Source organism: Lytechinus pictus, chromosome 5 (genome assembly GCF_037042905.1).
Source record: "Lytechinus pictus isolate F3 Inbred chromosome 5, Lp3.0, whole genome shotgun sequence".
NCBI lineage: Eukaryota > Metazoa > Echinodermata > Echinoidea > Temnopleuroida > Toxopneustidae > Lytechinus > Lytechinus pictus.
Window position 1 is genome coordinate 52,056,223 of NC_087249.1, and position 23,124 is coordinate 52,079,346.

Sequence of the window (23,124 nt, forward strand, 5' to 3'; positions counted from 1 at the left end):
TTTATCAAACCAACAGTGAACTTTCCCGACCATCATTTCATATCGATCACTCTCGTCCCTCGATACTTCCTGTACCGATCTTTTTATTTTTCCGTTATCGATCAGTCAAACATGTCATATCATTGTTGATTTCCTGTTTGGCAAAAATCAATGCGTCAATCTTTTCCTCTTTGTCCCCGTATACAAAGTGTTAGCTTAAAGGTATACTGTCAATCTTTATATTCTGTTGTTTACATTTTAATTGCTGGGAAAAGATATGCAATAAAAATTGCTTTCCAAAATTGATTCAGTGTCGTTTGGTTGATTTGCTTGGGCTACGTCGTTCTACCATTTAATTATAAGCAATCGTATCAACCATCCCGTTTGTAGCTCTACAGTTAAAACCTCGTCCATTTTGTAAACTCGTATAAAGCTTTGCTTCCTTAACCATCACAACAACCACCCTCATCACTGACATAGTCAACAAAACCAACACCAGCATCATCATCTCCATCCTCCTCATCATCATCACCATCTCCACCACCACCATCAATATCATCATTTCCATCATCACTATAATCTCCATCACCATCATTGACATCGACAAAACCAACAACAGGACACCAGCATCGCCATCAACATTATCATCATCACGATAATCTAAATCACATAGTCAATACACCATCATCATCATTACCATCATATTGACCATGACCATCACCACCATCATCATCATTGCTATAATCCCAATCACCATAATTATCATCAAAATCTCCATCACCATCATCCCCATCATCATAATCATCATCACAACCTTTACAAGTTTTTACAACTTAAAAAATGTATATTTAAACTTTGCCAATCCACTTCTCTGGGTTGTTTTCCCTCTAAAAACGTTATTTCATTTAGGTTGGATTCCCCTTTAAAACTACAAAACAACAACAAACCTTTAAACATATATATCAAATTGAAATGACAGGATATATTTATATTTATTTACAAAAAGACAGATTAGTAGAGTACTTTACAGAACGCTGAAGAATGTACAATGGTGCGCATAGCAATTTTACCTATTTATATCAGCAATGATTTGCATTAAAATTAACAAAACTATGGTCATTACAAGCAAAGATTTTGAAGAAAATAAGTTAGTGTATGCCACATATATGCTCAAATTTTAGCTCAGAGTTTGTATGTTACAATGAACAGAAGAGACATTCAATAACACAAGATCAGTGATTACTTTTACCAAGTCACAATATTATGGGTATTGTGAATCAGAGAAGATAAATATTGACGATATACAGTAAATTTGTCAAGGCTAAATTTCTAAACTGCTGAATTTTGATGTTTTTGTTTTCTAATGATGCTTCAGTATGATGGGAAAACAGCCAGAGCTGGAAAGATGTAGAAATACCTGTAACTGCTATCAAGATGCTTAGGACTAAATACCATCATTCATTATAAGGTCAAGTGGTAACTCTTAAAGCGACCTTACATTGACAAATCATGGAGAAATCAAGGCTATTCTCAGAACAGAGAAGGGATTAAAGTTTTTCACTCGGCTGCATGCCTGGGGGTGTTATGTAATAGACGCCGGCATGTCTGGGAGGTCTAATATAGGATAGCAATAGTTAGTAGACTAACCAACCAGAAGTAAACTGCGTGTTTTCACTTTGAAACATGTAACTTCACAGAGGTTATTTACTTTGGTTTAGCAATCAAGAGACCTGCTACGAGTCTAGGAATTGGGATTGTTGGAAACTAGAACTGCGACGACCCGATGTAAATAACCATCACGAGTTCGGTCAAATTCGTGCTGTCCGAACTTTTATGGCATTAGTCCGACAGGCGCTCATGATGGACGGATTATATCATGCAAGTCAATTGGCCTTTTGCAAATATCGTATTGATTCAATTTTCCCATGATTTGTCAATTGCTGGGCGCTTTAGAGTCAGTCAGTCTTGACCATTTCGCATGGGAAATAGATTACAATTTGATGACACCAGGCTCTGCAGACTCATATCTGCATCTTGTCCAATTATGCTGTACCATTGAATCAAATCCCAGACATTCCTTTGCATGTCACAGCAATTTTATTTTTTTACATAGAATGGCAATATGAGGTGAGAAGAGTATACATAGCAATTACATCATGTCTAATGGTCATAAGACTCCATTCCACTCTATTTGAATGAGTACACGGTGGATATATATACCCGACAGGTATAGAAAATCATCTTGATAGGTGACAGTATACAAATAATGCACGTATGCGCGTGCATGCAGGGCCTAATAATGAACGATGTGCGAGGAGAGCCAATGGATATACCGCATCGAGGTCCACGGACCGAGTGCGGTATATCTATTTGGCGAGTCAAGCACAGAGTTCATTATTTAGGTCCTATATGCACAAGAATGCGTGTATTGTTTGTTTTGTTGAACCCTCCACCCATGTTACTGAGTTGCCCCAAATGCTATATTTGATCTAAATTCTAGATAATTCCAGAACTTGCACTATCATGCACTCTGACATCAGAGTGCAGGATAGTGCATTTTGGATGCAATAGTGCAATTCGCTGAATATCACATGATCCGATTTGGACCAATCAGATTACAGAACATTCTTGGGAGTTGTATAATCTCTACTATATCATTGCAGTCTACAGGGTAACACTGTATATTTTTGGTGACTTTCCACTTGTTGCACAAAAGTTTTCATTTAAAAACCCAATAAGTCTTCATAAGACATGTCAATTTCCCATTTCAACTGAATTTATTAATCCTCAAATTGGTGAAACATTTTTGATGATTTTACTCAGAAGACGGACAGTAGGGCAAAGACACCATAGAGCAGTGCACAGGGGTAGGCTACGAGGAGTTGTTGTGAATCCATGGCTAACGCAGTCACAAAGAGCTTGGATGCTGATAAACTACACCAACCTATAGCCAATAATGATGCTACTGTCCCAATTATACCTCTGTGATTGAGAAACAGGGGAAACAAAGAGAAAATTTATTTAAGATTGGTTCATCATATGAATTAGTAAAGTCTTATAAGGGACAATAGGTCAGTCATTCAAATCGTAGGACTTAAAAGTGTAAAGTTTATTCAAGACAGTGAGATCTTCATGACAAAAAATCAGAAATACATGTCAGAAAACAGTAAATAGGAAACAGGACAGCGTTAATGAAATTATTAATTGAAAAATATCATGTCCGTCAAACTGCTCAATTTTCATGAAACTTTAAATTATTCATCATATTTCTCTATGTATCAGTTGATTGCTAAAAATAAAGTTACGTAAATTATGTTTTTACAAAGGTAAGATTCCCCTTTGACAAGCTAAGGACTAGTATCTACAAAAAATTTATGGAAACAAATCATGCCACATGAACTCTGACCATTACTTCATATTTCATTTTGTATATGGTATTGCTTGTCTAATTACATAATAAAAAGCAGTTGGCACTTACTGTAAGTTGATGATGATGGCAAGAAAATTGAGGCAGACCATTGGAAGTAGGCAGTACCCTAACACACTGACGATGCAGCTTGCACCAACTCCTGTCAGACTCATCAAATTCAGCAACATCCAGATTCCGAGGCAACCGATACCACCAATACCATAGATGTAACCAAATTGGACTTTACCCGCCTGCAAATTAAAAACCGGTCAATATCTTATTTATGTTGTTATGAAGCAAGAAATCAATACAATGCAATTCAAAATGGTTTATTCAGATAAAAACTTCCATCGCAGCACAGAGCCGAATTACAAAAAGTTTTTACAATATAAAAGATTGAAATCATAAGGAATAAGCATAGTGTGGAATATAACAACAAAAACATAATACAATAAAGCAACAAATATGGTACAAAACATGAAAAAACAAAAACTTATCACAAGACAAAATGTGTTCAAAATGACGTTAACGTCAATTACAAGAATCACAGAACTAAAACAAAAAATACAAGGTCAGAGAATCAATGTGAGAAAAAAAGATGAGACATACAAATTATGCAAAAAAGTACCAGATCGTGTACAATTAAGGATTGAATTAAATATATGAATACACAAGAGATGAAGGATAAGGATAAAAATATAGGCAGAATAACAAGAGTGAGGAGAAAAGGAGACAAAAGATAAAGAAACGAAGCAGCAATTAAAATTGAAGGCGAAAGAAAAAAAACAAGAACAATAGCACAATAACGAGATGGAGTAACTGATCAATAGTGAAAACAACTTAATTGGGGGGATACAACGTAAATATACAACGAAACAAAAGACGGACAAGAGAGAACGGTAGCGAGGCTACTAGAAAAAAAAACCTGTTTAAGGACGTTCCACAGTTATGTTTGTGCTCATTATGATCTGCGCATAGTTTACACTCTGCGCGCTGACGTCACAATGGATGAACAGGTGATCAATTAGCTGCGGGTATGTGCTGATTTTTCTCATCTTCTGCACTTTAACTGCAGATCCGATGCGTTATTTCATGAAGCTAAAAAATTGAATTATTCCATGGACCATTCAAAAAAAGATTCTCTACAATTTCAAAATACTTTACTCTGCAGTGCTGCCAAGAATCACGAATATTACCCCGAGTTTGAATAAATGGTAGAGTGGTTTTGATTTTTTCTTCACATACATACAAAGCATTCAGCGCATTTTTTGGTGTTTTAAAAAGCACATTTGCTCTAATAAAAATACTGATAGTTTAAAAACAAGCACATGAACCCCTATTTTTTAATGTTTGTTCCTCTTAGGTATACCTCCCTCTACAACTCTAAAAATTTTGGTGAAAATGACATGGATTTTGAATAAAGTGCAGCATTTATTGTACTTTTGTAGTTTGTTACTGAAATTTCACATTTTTTAGATTGGGATTTTGTTATCTTTTACGCTATTTTTAAGAACTGACAGTGCTGTTAAACTTAAAATTGCTAACAAATAGCACTATAAATATATTCTCCATTCTAACGATACAATTATTAACTCTCTTGCGAAATTTGATGACTTTTTCATGTATTTTGACTGAGTAATACATGTTTAAACTCATTGTAGTAATATTGGGCGGTCTAGAAATGCCAAATTCTTTTGAATGCGCAATTCTTAAGAACATCAATTTGGGTGAACTTTGAAGTTCTATAGCAAAAAATCAAGCACATGGACCTATGTTAATTTTTGCATATTTTGAATATTAAGGTTCTAAAGTATCTATGTGCAAAGTTTGGTGAAAATGACATGGATTTCACTTTAACTGTGGAACGTCCTTAAGTTATAGATAATTAGAATTCAACATAGTAAAGTGTGAAGATTAAAAAAAATGTAAATTTGTTTGTATTGTACCAGATTGCATCGTAAAAAATAAAAATAAAAATAGAGTGCATAATGTTTGTGTTGAAAAAAGAGAGTGGTGAAAAGCAAGAAAGGAGGAAAAATTGAGAAAAATACAGAAAAGTAGAGAGAAGGTGATAATGAGAAGGAAAAGGAATAAACAGTCAAAGAGACCAAAGGTGAAAAGGAAGAAGGGTAAAAGAAAAGGGAAGGAGATAATAAAAAAAATCAGATGATGAAGGAGAAGAACAAGGAAAAAAAAAACGAAAGAAGAGGAAAGAAAGGGGAAAGGGAAGAAGAAAAAGAATGCGGGGAAGGAGAGAGAAGTAGAAAAGGTAGTAAAGAGTAAAAGGGGAAGGTGAGACACGAAACCACAAGCATTAAGGGATTGGCTAGTCCAAAGAGCAGGAAGGAACAGTAGCATACTCACTCATCACTTATTCTGGTTATTGTTAAGTATACGAATGAGATACGGTATTGCACTATTTTGCATTCGTTTAGTTTTACATTTTGGCTCAGGGATTAGGGGTTTACGTCTCAACAATCTTGGATTATCTGGAGGGAAAAACGATTTGAATTGGTCTGTATTGAGTAGAGTTTTCTTAAAGAAATTCAAACTCGAAATCAAAATCTATTAGGTTTTGATTTCAGTGGTTGTTTATGGATTACATTGGTTTGTCCTAATAGCTTTTCAGCAAAGCCTTTCAAATCAGATTGCTGCTTTCATTGTGTCCAATCCTTTTATATTAGTCAAGCCATTATGACACCCTGGAGAAAAAAGCAAGTATTGAGCCAGGCGTGAGCAAAATTTTGCCTTTCTTATGTCATATGATAGAGAAGACTAGGGCATCTATCAATGTCAACAAATGTACCTTAAAAACATCTTTTTTACAGCTTTGCCCAAAATGTAACATTTTTATTGATAATGATATGCACTGGATAGGTAATAAACAGTTAATTCTTTATGGTTTCAGAATGTGCTCCCGATTATATTGGTATAAAAACTTCAAAATGGTCAAAAGGTGATATACATCTTCTGTTTGCCAACCCTCCATTACTTGTTTTTAATACAAACTTACCAAAAGAAGGGTTCCACCAAAGCCCAAGGCAAAGACTAGGGGGCCTGCCAGATCACAATCATTGATAGCTGCAGGATCTGTCTCCCTCATGGGGTTTAAAACAGACAGTGTCTGCAACGACAAACAAAATAAAAGGACAACAATCATTGATTAAAGAAATGTGCAGTTAAACACAGTATATACAGAGATACAGTGTTACTGCTTCTCTGATATAGCATGAAAATCTTAGTGTTTGACGCTCTCTACAAGGATGAATTCTAAACCATATAGATTACGATTTATAACACAACAAACACCAAAGGCAAAATTTGCATAAATCGTCCTGAAAATAACCTTTGAAGGGACAATTTTTGCCTTCAATGAGCCCTTACTCATGCATGACTCGAAAGAACCAATTTTACTCTTTACTATAGAAATTGGGCAATATTGAGAATAGGCGAGGGAAAACAATTCGGGTACCTAAGATCGCCTAGACAAAGTGCCAAACAAAACAAATATGAGAAGATGGAGCGGCAAGAGCGTCATGGACTGATTAAAAAAAAGTTTGAAATTTTGAAGTGTGGATGATTATTTAGGTCATGTAATGTAGCCCATCATATTTGATTGTGTTACATGTTGCATTTTAAAACCTGATTTATGTATATGATTTTATTCTTCTTACCTTTTGATAAATATGTTCAAAGTTGATTCCAAGTTCTGAATAAGGAAGTGAGAGATTAAAAAAAAGAGACTTCAAAAGTAAATGCATTGCTATCAATAAATACTACTACTACTACGAAAGTCAATACTTTAACTTACCAAATTTAGCCAAAACCAAAGTTATTCATAACTTTGGTTAAAGGACAAGTCCACCCCAACAAAAAGTTGATTTGAATAAATAGAGAAAAATCCAACAAGCATAACACTGAAAATTTCATAAAATCGGATGTAAAATAAGAAAGTTAAGACATTTTAAAGTTTCGCTTAATTTCACAAAACAGTTATATGCACATCCTGGTCAGTATGCAAATGAGGAGACTGATGACATCATCCACTCACTATTTCTTTTGTATTTTATTATATGAAATATGACATATTCTAATTTTCTCCTCATTGTCAAGTGAAACAACAATTCCTCCCTGAACATGTGGAATTAGCATTGTTTAATACTATATAGTTCAGTCAAGTTGGTCCCTATTGTCAAATTTGTAAAAAATGAAATATTGTATAATTCAAACAATAAAAAACAAAAGAAATTGTGAGTGAGGGACATCATCGAGTGTCTCATTTGCATGTCGCTGAGTTGTGCATATCACTGTTTTGTGAAAAATAAGCGAAACTTAAAAATTTCATAACTTTCTTATTTTACATCTGATTTTGATGAAATTTTCAGCATTATGCTAGTTTGATTTTTCTCTGTTTATTCAAATCAATATTTTTCTGTGGTGGACTTGACCTTCAAAAATTGATATGTCACAACTACTGATCAATCATAATATATTTTAGCATGGTGCTTCATGTAGTCATTCTTCAAGCAATACTTTTTCATTCTCTGTCATTAAAGGAGAATGAAACCTTTGGAACAAGATAGCTTGTGTGAAAACAGAAAAATCAAAGAAACAGATCAACAAAAGTTTGAGAAAAATCGGAAAAATAATAAGTTAGTTATGAGCATTTGAATATATTGATCACTAATGCTATGGAGATCCTCAAATTGGCAATGCGACAAATATGTGTGATGTCACTTGTGAACAACTCTCCCCATTACTTAAGTATACATTTCACTTAAATTGCCTCTTTTATCACATCCATCAGTAGATCATGTGTTCTTTCTATAGGAGGGCATGTAATACAGATTTTTAAAGAATACATCATGGATAAAGAGTTTGTATCACCATAAAGAAAAGGCAAAAAGAGACATTTTGAGGGTATTTTATAGTCCATCAAAGGGAAAGTTGTTCACATGTGACATCACACATCCTTGTCGCATTGCCAATGGTAGGATCTCCATAGCATTAGTGATTGCAACATTCAAATGCTCATAACTTTCTCACTATTTGTCAGATTTTTCTCAATCTTTCTTTGTTCTTATTCTTTGATTTTTTTGTTTCGACACAAGCCTACTTGTTCCAAAGGTTTCATTCCCCTTTAAAGATGAATGGATGTAGTTCCAGGAAACAATTATTTCATAAGAAAGTCTGTAAAGCCAAAGATATTTGGCACTATACAGTGCAGCCCTTAAAAAAAGGAAACCGGTTTTCAGAGATAGATTTCACAATTATCAAATATGTTTTTTACTACAAATTTGATACTCATGGCAAGAATAGAATCTCATCTCCAATTTAAAACCAACAGCTAAGCAAAGAGTTCACGCATGGCAGATTACAAACAACAAATATTGAGGCATATCAGAAACGATTTCCGCAGAAACTCACGTGTGAAACTGAATCCACTCTTATTTCAGGGATCAGTAAGAGAATCTTAACAAAGAATACAAAAGAAATGCTAATAAGCCAATCGTTGAATAAGCACGGTCGGCGTATCTCAAACCAATCTTTTCCTATTTTTCTGCGCAACCTGGTTTTAACATTACAGGTTCAAATTTGTCTTGCTCATTAATGCGTGAAGTGTTCATCTCATATTAGGTATTGAAATAAAGATGAATATTTTAATTACATGATTATGTAAATGAAATATCTTAATTTATTTGCCTTTGAAGAAAAAAGAATCCCTCATTCCTTTTGTCTGGGATGCACTGTATATCATTGTAGACCTAGATTCGGTACAGTTACATAAACTGAACTTTGTGAAATCCTGAAATCTAAGCTGAAAACAATAAAACTGAAGATCACAAACACAGATAAGCACATGTGGGACTGGCTACTATTACTGATTGGAAAAAGACCTGGCGTCTGACTGGTATGACATGCTTGCTTTGCTAATTCCTTTGGCACATTTGAGTGGCCATTTCATTGGATTCTGTACAAACTCATTCTGAAATTGTTACCACTACTCCCGGGGGGGGGGGGGGGGGGCCACTTTCATTGACGAGTGGATACCATGCGCGACCATGGGGTCTCGAAAAGCACCCTAAACACGTATTTTCCATATTCTGAAAATGCACCCCTTAACAAGTATTGGCGTGTGAAACCCTACCCTTAACAAGTATTGGAAACAAAACGATACTCTTGACAAGTATTCCCTGAAATGAACCCCTAAACAAGTACAGCGATATGTCACGGGTCCGTCGGTCGTCGGTTACTTTTACACATCACTTGGTTTAGAACGGCCCTACCTTCCACACGTCGCGCAAATCGGACTCTAAACACGTAGTGTTGGAGCAAAAAGGACATCCTTTATAAAACATTTTAATTTTGTTTTATCATCCCGCAAATTTGACCCTAAACACGTAGCTTTCCTCACGAAATAGATACCCTTTCTTCATTATTTTGTGTTTTTGACACCCTTATCACGTTACGTACGTAACGTGCCCTATCTTGAAAAAGACATCCTTTTTACGTGTTTTTTTGGTCGCGCATGGTATCCACTCGTCAATGTAAGTGGCCCCCCCCCGGGCCACTACTTGTATTTATCTCCTAATACCAGCGCATCCAAATCATTAAAGAATAAGATACTCTATAGTAGTTTTGTAAAGATTATCATGACATACCTTCAAGGAGTGGAGGTTCATCATCAAAACTGTCCGAGTAACTGGCCCCCGATGGCATGGGTTCAGGGGTCATGATCTGACCTGTGTAGGGGACCTGTGGTGACATCATTTGAGGTTGACCTCCGTAACCTTGCTGGGAATAGTCATCATAGCCCCCAGGAGCACTATTAAGAAAAATGTACATGTACATGGATAACATTACACTGAATGACCAACATGATCTTCTTCATTACCATTATCCCCACAAGCGCCATCACCATAATTATCATCTTCATCATCACCACCATTATCAAAATTATACACCATCGTCATTATCATCATCATTAATTCATCATCATCGTAATCATCATCATCACCATCGTCATCATCAACACCACCATCATCCTCATCATCATCATCACCACCATCATCACCATCGTCATCATCACCACCACCACCACCATCAGCACCATCATCATCATCATCATCATCATCATTATCAAAATTATCAGCTACATCATCATCATGAATCTGAATTATCATCACCATCAACATTATCGTCATAACTACACATCATATGTAACCAATTATGAATCCCCAAAAACATAAGTCTTGTTTTGAGGGCTCTATGTTCTAAACAATTCCATACAACACCAAAACTTTAAGGTACCTTCTTGCTAAAAGGCATGCAGATCTTTGTTGAGATGCATTGATTGAAAGAATGATAAAAAACCTTTGTAGATACTGTGCATGGTTATGAATATGATATTCAATTTTGTTATGAGCTAACAATACTTAGAAAAAACGTTTTACTTGTTTTTAGTTCTTGACACTCTTTTGATGTTTCCTTAAACTTCCTTAAACTTTACACTACTCTGAAAATAAAGTTTACTACAAACTGCTTTGTAAAAAACAAAATAACATTTAAAACAAGTATACTTTTTAATTATGTTTATCATAACTGAACTATATGTCTATCATCTCCTACACTTGTGTACTGGTCACTTTAATCGATACTGTCTGCCCTGAGCGCTAGTAATGAGTCATGACCTTGGGCCTATATTAATATGCTTATTAAATCTTCAGTATGTTTTGTAAAATTATGCACTTTGTAAACTTCTTTACTTTATTGTGATTCCAATAAAGTGATTTCAAATAAAACAAAGAATGAACATCACTCACCCATATTGGCCTCCAACATCATAGCCTTGCTGTTGGTCATAGTCGGTTTGAAAAAAGCCTCCTTGATCCATGTTTTGGTTGAAGCCCTGATCACCGTATCCAGCCATACAATATAGCTAATCTACAAAGTTCAATTCAACTGCAAATGGAGATGAAACAAAAGGAGATTGTCACATGTTATTTATTGACTGTTGTTTCCTAATCCAATTCAGTTGTGGCACTGGTCAGAAAATTGGGATCGTCCCAGATTACACAAATCCTGCTTCAACTGGTCTAGCGTGCGGGATATTTTTAGCATCGAGGTGAGATTCATATTTATTGGCAAATGCACACATTTTGATCTAGCACCGCTCATGATTTTGCTGCCCTCAATTTCATGCGTCTGGTAGATAGTCTCCATAACAAAGAAGACAAGATGACAACAATAACAGACTGTGAGTAAACGCAACTGTTCTTATATTATTTTTTAATAATTTGACACTTTATTTGAATAAATACACGCACAATTAGTGCATGCGGGTGGGGGGTAAATATACTTGTAGCCCATTTACATAAGTTAGGGCTAGAAAAGTTAAAGATCTGATAGTTTTTTACTAGAATCTAACCATGGGAAAAATGACCGTGTGTGTAGGTGAATGCTATGGATCCCTGGCTCTGTGGAGAATAAGCACATCAGTGGAATGACTTTAATCCCTAGGAGCTTCCTGGCTAAGTTTACAGGGACTGTCTCAGTTTTCAAAGATTTCTCCACACAAGAAATCTAGGAAAGTTCATTCACCTGTCAAGTGCCGACATCAATCGAGTGCGCTAGTCAATGTAAACATATTATTTTTCATAATAATATAAATGGAAGACGGCGAGTTGTGAAAAACAAACAGTGAACTGGGGGAATTGAGGTCACTGATTTCTATTTCTAGCACTCTCTAAGGCCATAATTGCCGTCTATGTCCCGCAGGGTAGCCAGGAGGCTCCTAGAGAGTAAAATCATTTACTAACGTATGCTTACTCTCAACAGAGCCAGGGATTCCATCCCATTCATCTGCGTGTACCGCCAAGAAACCTGAAATTTTCGCCCCCGAGATTTCTACTTTCCTTCTAAAAGATCTAGCACTAAATTATGTAAGTGGGATACAACTTCATTTCCAACATTTCTACACTATCGTTTTCATTTTTAAACAAAAATTCATTAAAAAATGTTCAGTGATACTTGATTACTATCATGTCCAAGTTTCATGAATCAGATCCATAAACTTTCAAAGTTATGATGGTAATTCAACAAATACCCCCAATTCGGCCAAAGTTCATTGACCCTAAATGATCTTTGACCTTGGTCATGTGACATGAAACTCATGCATGATGTTCAGTGATACTTGATTAACCTTATGGCCAAGTTTCATGAACTTGGTTCATATATACTAAATAGGTTCATTATTGCGGATTGAAATAATCGCTAGAGGGTATTCATTTGTCTCGCAATCTACTATGGTCAACAAGGAAATTCGTGATCACTCTCGCAAAAAGTGTTCACTAGCTTACAAGTTCACGAGCTTTCGAGTGCCGCTGCAACTCTTTATCAAGTGACGAAAATTATCTGATGACGTATTCTATTTATACTAATCTCCGGGACCGTACGCACGAACGCGAGAACAATAGGTGGGCATTGATCCGTTGCGTCGGATGCGGTACGGCCGGTAATCCGTGTATGCAAATAAGCCGGGGGTATATGCATGGGTCGGCATGGGTCGGCAATATGCAAATTAGACAAAATTGGCGGGCTCGCTAGTTTCCCGTGGGCGGGGGCTGACTAGCTGAGCGGTCCCTCGTTCGGGGCCGGGAACGATCGGGTCGGCGTGCACTGCCAGGTAAGGGGGTATTGTGCTGTCGGATGGTTCGCATCCAGAAGTCGGGGATGTCGATCCCGCTGTCTCTGTTGAAGTTGTTAGGACAAAGACGTATACTAATAGCCTCCTTAATCCTGCGTGTATACCAATGTCTCTCTTTGGCAATGCATTGTACACCCTCCCAATCTGGGTGGTGTTGCTTCTCCCAAGCATGTTCTGCCACCGCGGATGTGTCGGTTCGCTGTAACCGAACATCGCGCTTGTGTTCAGAAATGCGTTCAACTATTGGTCGGGCTGTTTCTCCGATGTAAGACCCGTCACATCCCTGGCAAGGAATGTTGTATACTACGCCATCACGTCTGTGATCAGGGACAGGGTCTTTGGGGTGTACAAGCTGTTTGCGTAAGGTGGTGTCCGAGCGGAAAACCGTTCGGATACCGTGACCTTCTAATCGGCGTTTAAGTTGTTGTGAGAGGCCATCTATGTATGGCAAGACTGTGCAAGTCTTGAAAACCTTCTGATCCCTTGGTGGTTGTTTTTTCTTGAAAGTGTTCTTGATAAAACGGCGTGGGTAGCCGTTGCTGTACAAGGCGCCACGTATGTGTGCTCTTTCTTTCGGGAGTTCAGGTGGGTGAGTTATGATACGTGCTGCTCTGTCGAACAGGCATTTAACGAGACCCTTCTTGACCGATTTGTCGTGATGAGAATCATATGGTATGTATTGGTCTGTATGAGTGGGCTTGCGGTAGACAGAGGTGGAAAGTTTCCCGCCCTCGTGTCTTTGGACTAGCGTGTCAAGGAATGCTAATTTCCCTCCTTGCTCAGTCTCCAGAGTGAACTGGATGGACGGTTGCTGGCTATTCATGTATGAGAGTAGGCTGTCTGTTTCGGATCTATTTACGATTATGAAAGTGTCATCGACGTATCTCTTCCACACCCGAGGGTGGCATGTGGAAGGACACTTGGGCAAAGCGTTCTGTTCAAAACCTTCCATATATAGGTTAGCCACAACCGCTGAGACTGGGCTACCCATTGCTGCTCCTTCTGTTTGCTCATAGAAAGAGCCTCTGTACAGAAAATATGTGGACCTGAGGACGAACTCCAGGAGTTCGGCTATTTGTTCGGGCATAAGTGTGGTACGTTCTGATAATGTGGGATCGGATTGCATGCGTTGTAGGGCCGTACTGCATGCGCCCTCTATCGGTACGTATGCAGAACGTACCGATAGAGGGCGCATGCAGTACGGCCCTACAACGCATGCAATCCGATCCCACATTATCAGAACGTACCACACTTATGCCCGAACAAATAGCCGAACTCCTGGAGTTCGTCCTCAGGTCCACATATTTTCTGTACAGAGGCTCTTTCTATGAGCAAACAGAAGGAGCAGCAATGGGTAGCCCAGTCTCAGCGGTTGTGGCTAACCTATATATGGAAGGTTTTGAACAGAACGCTTTGCCCAAGTGTCCTTCCACATGCCACCCTCGGGTGTGGAAGAGATACGTCGATGACACTTTCATAATCGTAAATAGATCCGAAACAGACAGCCTACTCTCATACATGAATAGCCAGCAACCGTCCATCCAGTTCACTCTGGAGACTGAGCAAGGAGGGAAATTAGCATTCCTTGACACGCTAGTCCAAAGACACGAGGGCGGGAAACTTTCCACCTCTGTCTACCGCAAGCCCACTCATACAGACCAATACATACCATATGATTCTCATCACGACAAATCGGTCAAGAAGGGTCTCGTTAAATGCCTGTTCGACAGAGCAGCACGTATCATAACTCACCCACCTGAACTCCCGAAAGAAAGAGCACACATACGTGGCGCCTTGTACAGCAACGGCTACCCACGCCGTTTTATCAAGAACACTTTCAAGAAAAAACAACCACCAAGGGATCAGAAGGTTTTCAAGACTTGCACAGTCTTGCCATACATAGATGGCCTCTCACAACAACTTAAACGCCGATTAGAAGGTCACGGTATCCGAACGGTTTTCCGCTCGGACACCACCTTACGCAAACAGCTTGTACACCCCAAAGACCCTGTCCCTGATCACAGACGTGATGGCGTAGTATACAACATTCCTTGCCAGGGATGTGACGGGTCTTACATCGGAGAAACAGCCCGACCGATAGTTGAACGCATTTCTGAACACAAGCGCGATGTTCGGTTACAGCGAACCGACACATCCGCGGTGGCAGAACATGCTTGGGAGAAGCAACACCACCCAGATTGGGAGGGTGTACAATGCATTGCCAAAGAGAGACATTGGTATACACGCAGGATTAAGGAGGCTATTAGTATACGTCTTTGTCCTAACAACTTCAACAGAGACAGCGGGATCGACATCCCCGACTTCTGGATGCGAACCATCCGACAGCACAATACCCCCTTACCTGGCAGTGCACGCCGACCCGATCGTTCCCGGCCCCGAACGAGGGACCGCTCAGCTAGTCAGCCCCCGCCCACGGGAAACTAGCGAGCCCGCCAATTTTGTCTAATTTGCATATTGCCGACCCATGCCGACCCATGCATATACCCCCGGCTTATTTGCATACACGGATTACCGGCCGTACCGCATCCGACGCAACGGATCAATGCCCACCTATTGTTCTCGCGTTCGTGCGTACGGTCCCGGAGATTAGTATAAATAGAATACGTCATCAGATAATTTTCGTCACTTGATAAAGAGTTGCAGCGGCACTCGAAAGCTCGTGAACTTGTAAGCTAGTGAACACTTTTTGCGAGAGTGATCACGAATTTCCTAGAAAGCCAGTGAACACTTTTTGCGAGAGTGATCACGAATTTCCTTGTTGACCATAGTAGATTGCGAGACAAATGAATACCCTCTAGCGATTGGTTCATATACTTTCTAAGTTATGCTGTCATTTCAAAAACTTAACCTTCGGTTAAGATTTGGCGTTGACGCCGCCGCCGTCGGAAAAGCGGCGCCTATAGTCTCACTCTGCTATGCAGGTGAGACAAAAATCATTAAAATATCACTTTTGTGACCAAAAATACTAATTTCCATACAGTTGCAATTTATTTTTCATTTAGTCATTAGTAACTTGGGAGTAATATTTGTATTCACCAGAGCACTCAAAAACTTAATTTTGGGCATATTTTTGTGCACACCCTCTATTGGTGGAAAGTAATATGGCAAGACAATTGTCATTTTTCAATCTCTATTTTCAATTAAGAAAGAATAATTTAAAGAATCAAATTTACTTAAGTTAAGAGCCAAGTTATATGATGAATAGCTGTAATGGAAACTGACAGTGAAAAAAATCAAGCATTTGTCCCAAAGAAAAAGAGGATATAAGCCAAACATTGCCAACCTTATTTCACCACACAGTGAGTAGTAACAGAGAACAAGGTTGTCAAGTCGTCGTCAAGACACTACGGAGGAAAATCTACAAGGACTCGCATGCAGATTGGGATGACGTGAGGAAGGATGTAGCTTAACTCTCTGAAGGTCATCGAAAGAAAGAGGCAAGGAACCAATGTACAAGATCTATGGAACATGCTGCGAGACACTTTGCTGAACATCATAGAGCAAAAGATCCCATCAAAGTCGAGCAGCAGCAGACAATCTCTTCCCTGGTTCAACCACAAGCTGAAAAGGATGGTGAAGAGGAAGGCCAGAATGTACAAGAGAGCGAAGCAGTCAAACTCCTGGGATGACTACAAAGCCTTTCAGCGCTTGAGTAGACAAGAGTTCAGGAGGGCTGAAAGAGACCACCTCACTTCCTCCATCACTGATGAACTCAAAACCAATTAGAACCCTAAACCTTTCTGGAGGTACATCAAGGCAAAGAGGAATGAAAGGAATGGAGTCCCCCCTCTTATGCAGGATGGAAAGTTGGTAAAGGAAAGCAAGACGAAAGCAACTACCCTCTTGGAACAGTTTACATTAGTGTTTACAAGAGACCAGTCAAGCTGCATGCCTAAAACCAACAAGAGTTTGACTGCTCCCTTCCCCCTTTACAGATCAGTTGATGGAGTTCATAAGCTACTACAGAATGTTAACATCCATAAAGCTTGTGGACCAGATAACATCCCTAACATCATTCTAAGACAGTGTGCTACTCACCAGCATTGAGTGAGATATTTCAGCTCTCTCTAGACACTGGGACACTTCCTTATGACTGGCTACAAGCTTACGCATACCTGCCAACGTTTGAAGATAAAAAAAACAATCCTTTTTTACGTGGACTATGAGGGAGCGAAGCGGCCGAGTGGGGGTGGGTGTGGGAGGGGGGTATCCGCCCTCCAACGGTAGGGAGCTCTTGGTACTTTTCAACATAGAGGAATGCCCTTTTCCTTCACTTTAAACTCATTTTTAAACACTTATGCAACCCCTCCCCCACAAAAAAACAAACCAAAACAAGGACTAAAAGCTAAAAAATTCCTCTGATGAAATAGACCCTTGAGGAGAAAAATGAATTCATACACAATTACACTTAATGCTCTAAGATTTTCCACCTCACCTAAACTGATCGCACAAAGTCTACCCATCAGGCCTCAAGCCCTAAGGCATGAGGACGTTGCCTGTTTCGCTTTTTTGAGTAGCTCCTTGGACTGTTGGAGTGCACAGAATGGCATGGCTTGTTCCTCGATAGACCAAAAGCTTCAGTCTTTGTATTTTGGTTGTTCCGCTGAACTGCGTTGGCTCCACTCACCAATACATAGACTGAAGAGTTGTTGGCCCGTACCGTACGTACAGCCAACGTATTATTTTAGCAGTAACGTTAGATCTAACATTCGGCGGAAACCCAATTTTCGGATCGTTTTTTTGTACATAAAATGTCACATCATAAAAAAGAAAGTACATTCAAACTTACGAGAAAATATGTAAAATTCAAAAATATTGTACCTCAGACCGCAATTACCGCTAATTCCTTTCAAATGATGATCGAAACAGTCATCTTCGATCCTTTCGTTGGTCAATGTAAGTTGCCATCTTGGATGATGTCATCTTCCTTACAGACGTATTTACCAGTCGCTATATATCGCGATTTGTGCCGCTGCTTTGCGCTTGTAGATGTGCGTGTGTTCGGAACTTGTCGCTCGCATTGATTGGCCAGGATATCGAAAATTTAATCGGAAAGCCTTGATAAAAGCACAACGTAAGTTTGTACGGTAAATTTGCCCGCGAAACACACATCTCAAGTATTGCGTCGCATGTACCCCTACACACGAACATAGACACAGTACAATTCACCATATGCATCCCCCCGCTCGTATTACACTCGCTAAAAATCGTTGGAATTACGATTGGGCTGCGCTGTTAGACTTGAAGTCCAGTCGTCATAGACATTTCATTTTTAATAGTCAGAATATCAGAAAATCGTAATTTTGTGACATAAAATCGTAAGGCGTAATTTAAAACAAAAATTCATAATAATTACGCCAAAATCGTAGTAGTTGGCAGTTATGCTAACGTCACACCAGTTTTCAAGAGTGGGAATGACCACCAGTCGATAGACTACCGCCCTATCTCACTTACATCAGTCACCTGTAAGCTCTTGGAACACATCATCTGCAAACACCTCCTCGATTACAAGAAAGACAACAACATCCTAACTTCCCTAAACCATAGTTTTAGGTCAGGATTCTCGACTGAAACCCAGCTCATCACTGCCCTCCATAACCTACTGAGAGCGAATGATGAAAGGAAGAATCATAGTACTGGACTTCTCGAAGGCTTTCGATAAGGTGCCCCATGATAAATTCCTACACAAACTTGCTTCCTTTGGAATTACCCGCTCTACCCACACATGGCTCAGGAACTTTTTGACCAAATGTCACATGAGGGTTTTTGTCGATGGAGAGAGCTCTCATAGTGCGCATGTTAAGTTAGGTGTACCACAGGGGACAGTGCTCTGTCACCTGATGTTCCTGTGCTACGTGAATGATCTGCCAGACGCTGTGAAGTCACAAGTAAGACTGTTTGCGGATGATTGCCTCCTCTATCGTCAGATCAGTAAGCAGCAAGACCACCACATCCTTCAAAGCGACCTCACAACGTTGGATTCTTGGGCACAGAAATGGGGTATGTGCTTCAATTAGGCACTTCAGGTGAAAATTAGGAAAGGCTGTTTCAGCATGTCTGATATGCTCACAATGAGGCTCAATATCTATGATTCAGAAAACTGTTTGAATTTTCAAATTTCGATATCTAGAAGTCGAGTTATTGCCATCTTTGTGATACAAAAACAGGACTTTTTGTGGACAAAAGACGATTGCGAAATCTTATTATTCTCTTTGTTTTGGGCATGGCACATTTATAATACATAGCTTATGGGGAATTGTACAAGATTTTTATTTAAATCTTTAAGTACTCAGATTGATTTAACATATTGGCATATGATTCCTTTGGTTCAAGGGCAACTACCCCTGGACAATTACCCCCACCCCACCAACCCCCGGACAATTACCCCCCCCCCCCCCCGAACAACTACATTGTACCCCTATCCAAAAATCTACACCTAACCCTATTTCAGGTTCGGGGGTAATTGTCCTGTGTAGGTTTGTGCACAGGGTAAACATGACTTGATATTGATTTTCTGTTTGCTTGAACATTAGAAATTAAGTTTTCAATGAATATAATTTGTAATCAAAGAAAGAGAATTAAAATAATAATCTTAGGATTTTTGGAAAAAAAAAAGACAGATTGATTTCAATTGTCTATTATCTCATTATTGTCTCATTATTGTTATTGTGGTCTCAATAAAATTGTTGATATTATTATTGTCTCATCATCGTTTCATTTACATGTATATTGTCTCAATTATTATTATAATAATAGTAATTATTATTATTTTAATTATTAATTATAATTACTATCATTATTATTATCATTATAATTATTTCATAATAATAATTATTATTGTATCAATTATTATAAAGCCTTTAATTATAATAACTATAATTATGATTATTTTTATAATTATAATTATAATAATTTTTATAATAATAATTATTATTGATGACTTATTAATATTACTTTCTCAGTAATTATTATAATTACTTTCATTACAATTGTTATCATTATAATTATTTTATAATAATAATTATTATTGTAATAATAATTATTGACGTCTCATCAACATTGTCTCAATAATTATTGGTCATTTTGTCATGTCTCAATAATTATTGGTCATTTTGCCTCCGAGGAAGATTCTGCTAGGATCGAAAGCTTAGGCCCCTTTTTGACTTTCAATAATTATTACAATTATAATTGTAATTGTTATCATTATAATCATTTTATGATAATTATTATTGTAATAATAATTATTATTGAATCTAGACTGTTCGATAAGAAAAATTCGCATTTCGATTGTTGTTTGCGTAATTTCCACCGCAGTATTAAGGATCGGACGGAGTATCTTGGCTGAGATTTGAAGGTAAGCATTTAAAATCCCTTTTTATGAATATTTTGGAGCATATTTTAAAAATTAATTCAATGAACAGATTTAGATGAATAAATTTAGTATATTGTGAAGATTTTGGCGTGTGTCATTCTCTCACATTCGTGTGATGAATGAAAACGTCAAAATTCATTATGAAATGACATGCGTTGTGCGAGGTTAGTACAACTAACCTCGCATGCTTGTGTGAGTGGACGACACGTGGACATCCATGCAAATTGTATGTGAAGAGAAGCAGACTGGATGTTAGAAAAAATACTTTCAGTGCCAGAGTTGTAAATGACTGGAACTCCTTGCCGGCAGAGATAGTTACTGCATCAACGTTGAACAGATTCAAGTCAAACTCACAGTTAGACAAGTTTTGGTCTGCAGTGCAATATACTCACCCTTGGGAATAGTAACTCTGGCACAGCACACAGGCACACATTATTTTAATAGTTAGATGGAGATAACAACAGTGATAGACCTGGAAACACGACTGCATAAGTAATTGCATTTTTCCAGTAGATCCGGTAATAAGGACAATCAGAATTAGAACTCTGTGTTTTGACCGCACTCTTCGCGCGAGACCAAAAGCTTCGGTCTCTGTTATGTTGGTTGTTCAGCTGAACTCCGTTGGCTTCACTCACCAAATACAGAGACCGAAGTTCTAGCGCGATCTGTACAGGGGACTCAATGGCCATATGTTTATGTACTTAAGATCAGATAAAACGGGGAAGTGAATTTGCGCGACAGCCGAGGTAAGTCACTGTTTTTGTTCCTTTAACTTGATTTTTCTCCGTTTTTTGGCAATTAACGCCAAGTCCAAGAGGAAATATTAATTTGCATTTTGGTCGTGTTAATTTTCAAAATTTTTATTCATTAAAGACAAAAATTGAAGAGCCCCGATGGGGGATTTTGCATTGCAAGTCCCCTAATGGTGGCTGCACGATAGCGAGCCGTCTGTGTACGAGGAGAAAAAAAGAAAGAAAAAAGTGTTTAAAAAACTCCTCGAAACAGACGGCTGCCAGCTGTCTATCTTCGCGCTTACCCAGAGAGCTCCGGCCCGCGTAGCGGGCCGGAGCCCAGACGCTCAGTGTGCAATCGGGCATTCAGACGAGAGTTCCGTGAAGTTTGGTCTAAATCATTTTGATAATAAATAATTAAAACAGAAATTAAGCACTTACCACGATTGTATGGATGATAGTCTAACGAGTGGCAGTTTCCTGACATCGAGGCACAGACTGGAACCTCAAAAAACGATAAGTTCTGTCGCGGTAGCTCTCCTCTTTCAGAATTCAACACAAAATGGCCGATCGAGACCGAGGCTAGTATAGCACTAGCGCATATAGACTTTGTCAAATTCGCGCATGCGCCCTACACCCTCTCGAACGGCCATTTTGCTATGAATTCTGAAAGAAGGAGAGCCACCGCGACAGAACTTATCGTTTTTTGAGGTTCCAGTCTGTGCCTCGATGTCAGGAAACTGCCACTTGTTACTGTTAGACTATCATCCATACAATCGTGGTAAGTGCTTAATTTCTGTTTTAATTATTTATTATCAAAATGATTTAGACCAAACTTCACGGAACTCTCGTCTGAATGCCCGATTGCACACTGAGCGTCTGGGCTCCGCCTCCGGCCCGCTACGCGGGCCGGAGCTCTCTTGTCTCTGGGTTATCTTCGCGCTAGCTTCGTTCAGGAGTGTCACGATCTAGACAGGAATAACCGTCGTTTCTGGGGATTTATTTAACAATTTCTGACATTTTACTTGAGTGGAGCGGAACAACCAAAAAACAGAGACTGAAGCTTTTTTCGTCTAGTCACGATCTCAACGACAACGTCTTCGTCTCCTGCAGGCTGCAACACACAGATACCCACGAGTGGGACTGGGTACTACTACTCATGCTACTACTACTAGTTACTAGTATAACATTTTGTCACGGTCGGAGTACCGGTAGCGTCTCTAGAAAATCTATGACATGCAATGAATAATTACTCCACTCTCGTTTCTATGAAAACTGTAGAAATCCCTCATCTTGCCAATTATTCTTGCTACACAATATATAGCCTACCTTCCAGAAATTCGCCCAGTTCCGTGCTTCACTCACGTCTGCATGCTGAGTGTAAACAGATGACGTGGTACAAGACCACCTACCGTACCGCTGGTGTACCGGCGGATCCTGCGCCTGGCAGATACTGTTCTAGGCACAAAATCCGCCGGCGGATCGTGTTCTACATAATGACCGGCATGAAGTTGGTTTGATATTCGATATTCAAACTGTGAAGTTGGTTTGATATTCAGGTTCGATATTCAAACGCGTGTGAAGTTGGCCCAATATTCGATATTCGATTTTCAAAAACTAGGGGGTTTGAAAGCTGATTAGGGGATCTAACAGGTGCAGCACGTCTCGGGCAACCATAAAAAGACTGGCTTGCCCTAGTGCGAGAACATTGGGGGGACAAACGTCAGTGAAATAAAGGGCATGAAATTTTTAATTTTTTTTTTCAAGGGCACCAAGGGATATCCCGACGGCTTAGCCGGGGCAATCAGGAATCCTAACTTGTAGAAATCGACTAGGGCAACAACTTAAACACGTGCTTGACCCGGCGCATGCACATTTAGGGGGCTCAAATTAACAAAATTAAAGG

The 23,124-nt window shown here is 38.8% G+C and overlaps 3 protein-coding genes across 6 annotated transcripts; 1 reads left to right on the forward strand and 2 right to left on the reverse strand.

Moving 5' to 3' along the window:
- Positions 1-941: 941 nt before the first annotated feature.
- LOC129261104 (protein YIPF5-like) lies at positions 942-22,618 on the reverse strand. 4 transcript variants are annotated; one of them, XM_064099224.1, is made up of 8 exons: positions 22,548-22,618; positions 17,154-17,230; positions 11,212-11,350; positions 10,051-10,214; positions 7,063-7,097; positions 6,402-6,512; positions 3,458-3,639; positions 942-2,961 (listed from the first exon to the last, which is right to left on the reverse strand). In XM_064099224.1, the coding sequence occupies exons 3-8, from the start codon at positions 11,316-11,318 to the stop codon at positions 2,799-2,801; spliced, it is 762 nt and encodes a 253-aa protein (XP_063955294.1). In that variant the 5' UTR covers positions 11,319-11,350; positions 17,154-17,230; positions 22,548-22,618; the 3' UTR covers positions 942-2,798. The 4 variants fall into 4 exon arrangements, with proteins under 4 accessions (XP_063955294.1, XP_063955296.1, XP_063955295.1 ...); XM_064099226.1 differs by lacking the exons at positions 17,154-17,230; positions 22,548-22,618 and adding exons at positions 20,880-20,971; positions 22,407-22,461; XM_064099225.1 differs by lacking the exons at positions 17,154-17,230; positions 22,548-22,618 and adding exons at positions 20,880-20,971; positions 22,237-22,357.
- LOC135154207 (uncharacterized) lies at positions 11,342-14,181 on the reverse strand. The gene is made up of 2 exons (XM_064099549.1): positions 13,228-14,181; positions 11,342-11,350 (listed from the first exon to the last, which is right to left on the reverse strand). Exons 1-2 carry the CDS (start codon positions 14,179-14,181, stop codon positions 11,342-11,344), a joined length of 963 nt encoding a protein of 320 aa, XP_063955619.1.
- LOC135154208 (uncharacterized) lies at positions 14,202-16,525 on the forward strand. The gene is made up of 2 exons (XM_064099550.1): positions 14,202-15,300; positions 16,416-16,525. The coding sequence occupies exons 1-2, from the start codon at positions 14,202-14,204 to the stop codon at positions 16,523-16,525; spliced, it is 1,209 nt and encodes a 402-aa protein (XP_063955620.1).
- Positions 22,619-23,124: the final 506 nt, after the last annotated feature.

Coding starts and splice junctions, on each gene's coding strand:
- LOC129261104 (XM_064099224.1), bottom strand. CDS start 11,318: ATGGCTGGATACGGTGATCAGGGCTTCAACCAAAACATGGATCAAGGA. Junction 10,215..11,211: donor GATGTTGGAGGCCAATATGG/GTGAGTGATGTT, acceptor TTTTCTTAATAG/TGCTCCTGGGGGCTATGATG. Junction 3,640..6,401: donor TTGGTGGAACCCTTCTTTTG/GTAAGTTTGTAT, acceptor TTTAATTTGCAG/GCGGGTAAAGTCCAATTTGG.
- LOC135154207 (XM_064099549.1), bottom strand. CDS start 14,181: ATGCCCGAACAAATAGCCGAACTCCTGGAGTTCGTCCTCAGGTCCACA.
- LOC135154208 (XM_064099550.1), top strand. CDS start 14,202: ATGTGGGATCGGATTGCATGCGTTGTAGGGCCGTACTGCATGCGCCCT. Junction 15,301..16,415: donor ACACCACCCAGATTGGGAGG/GTGTACAATGCA, acceptor TTCACCACACAG/TGAGTAGTAACAGAGAACAA.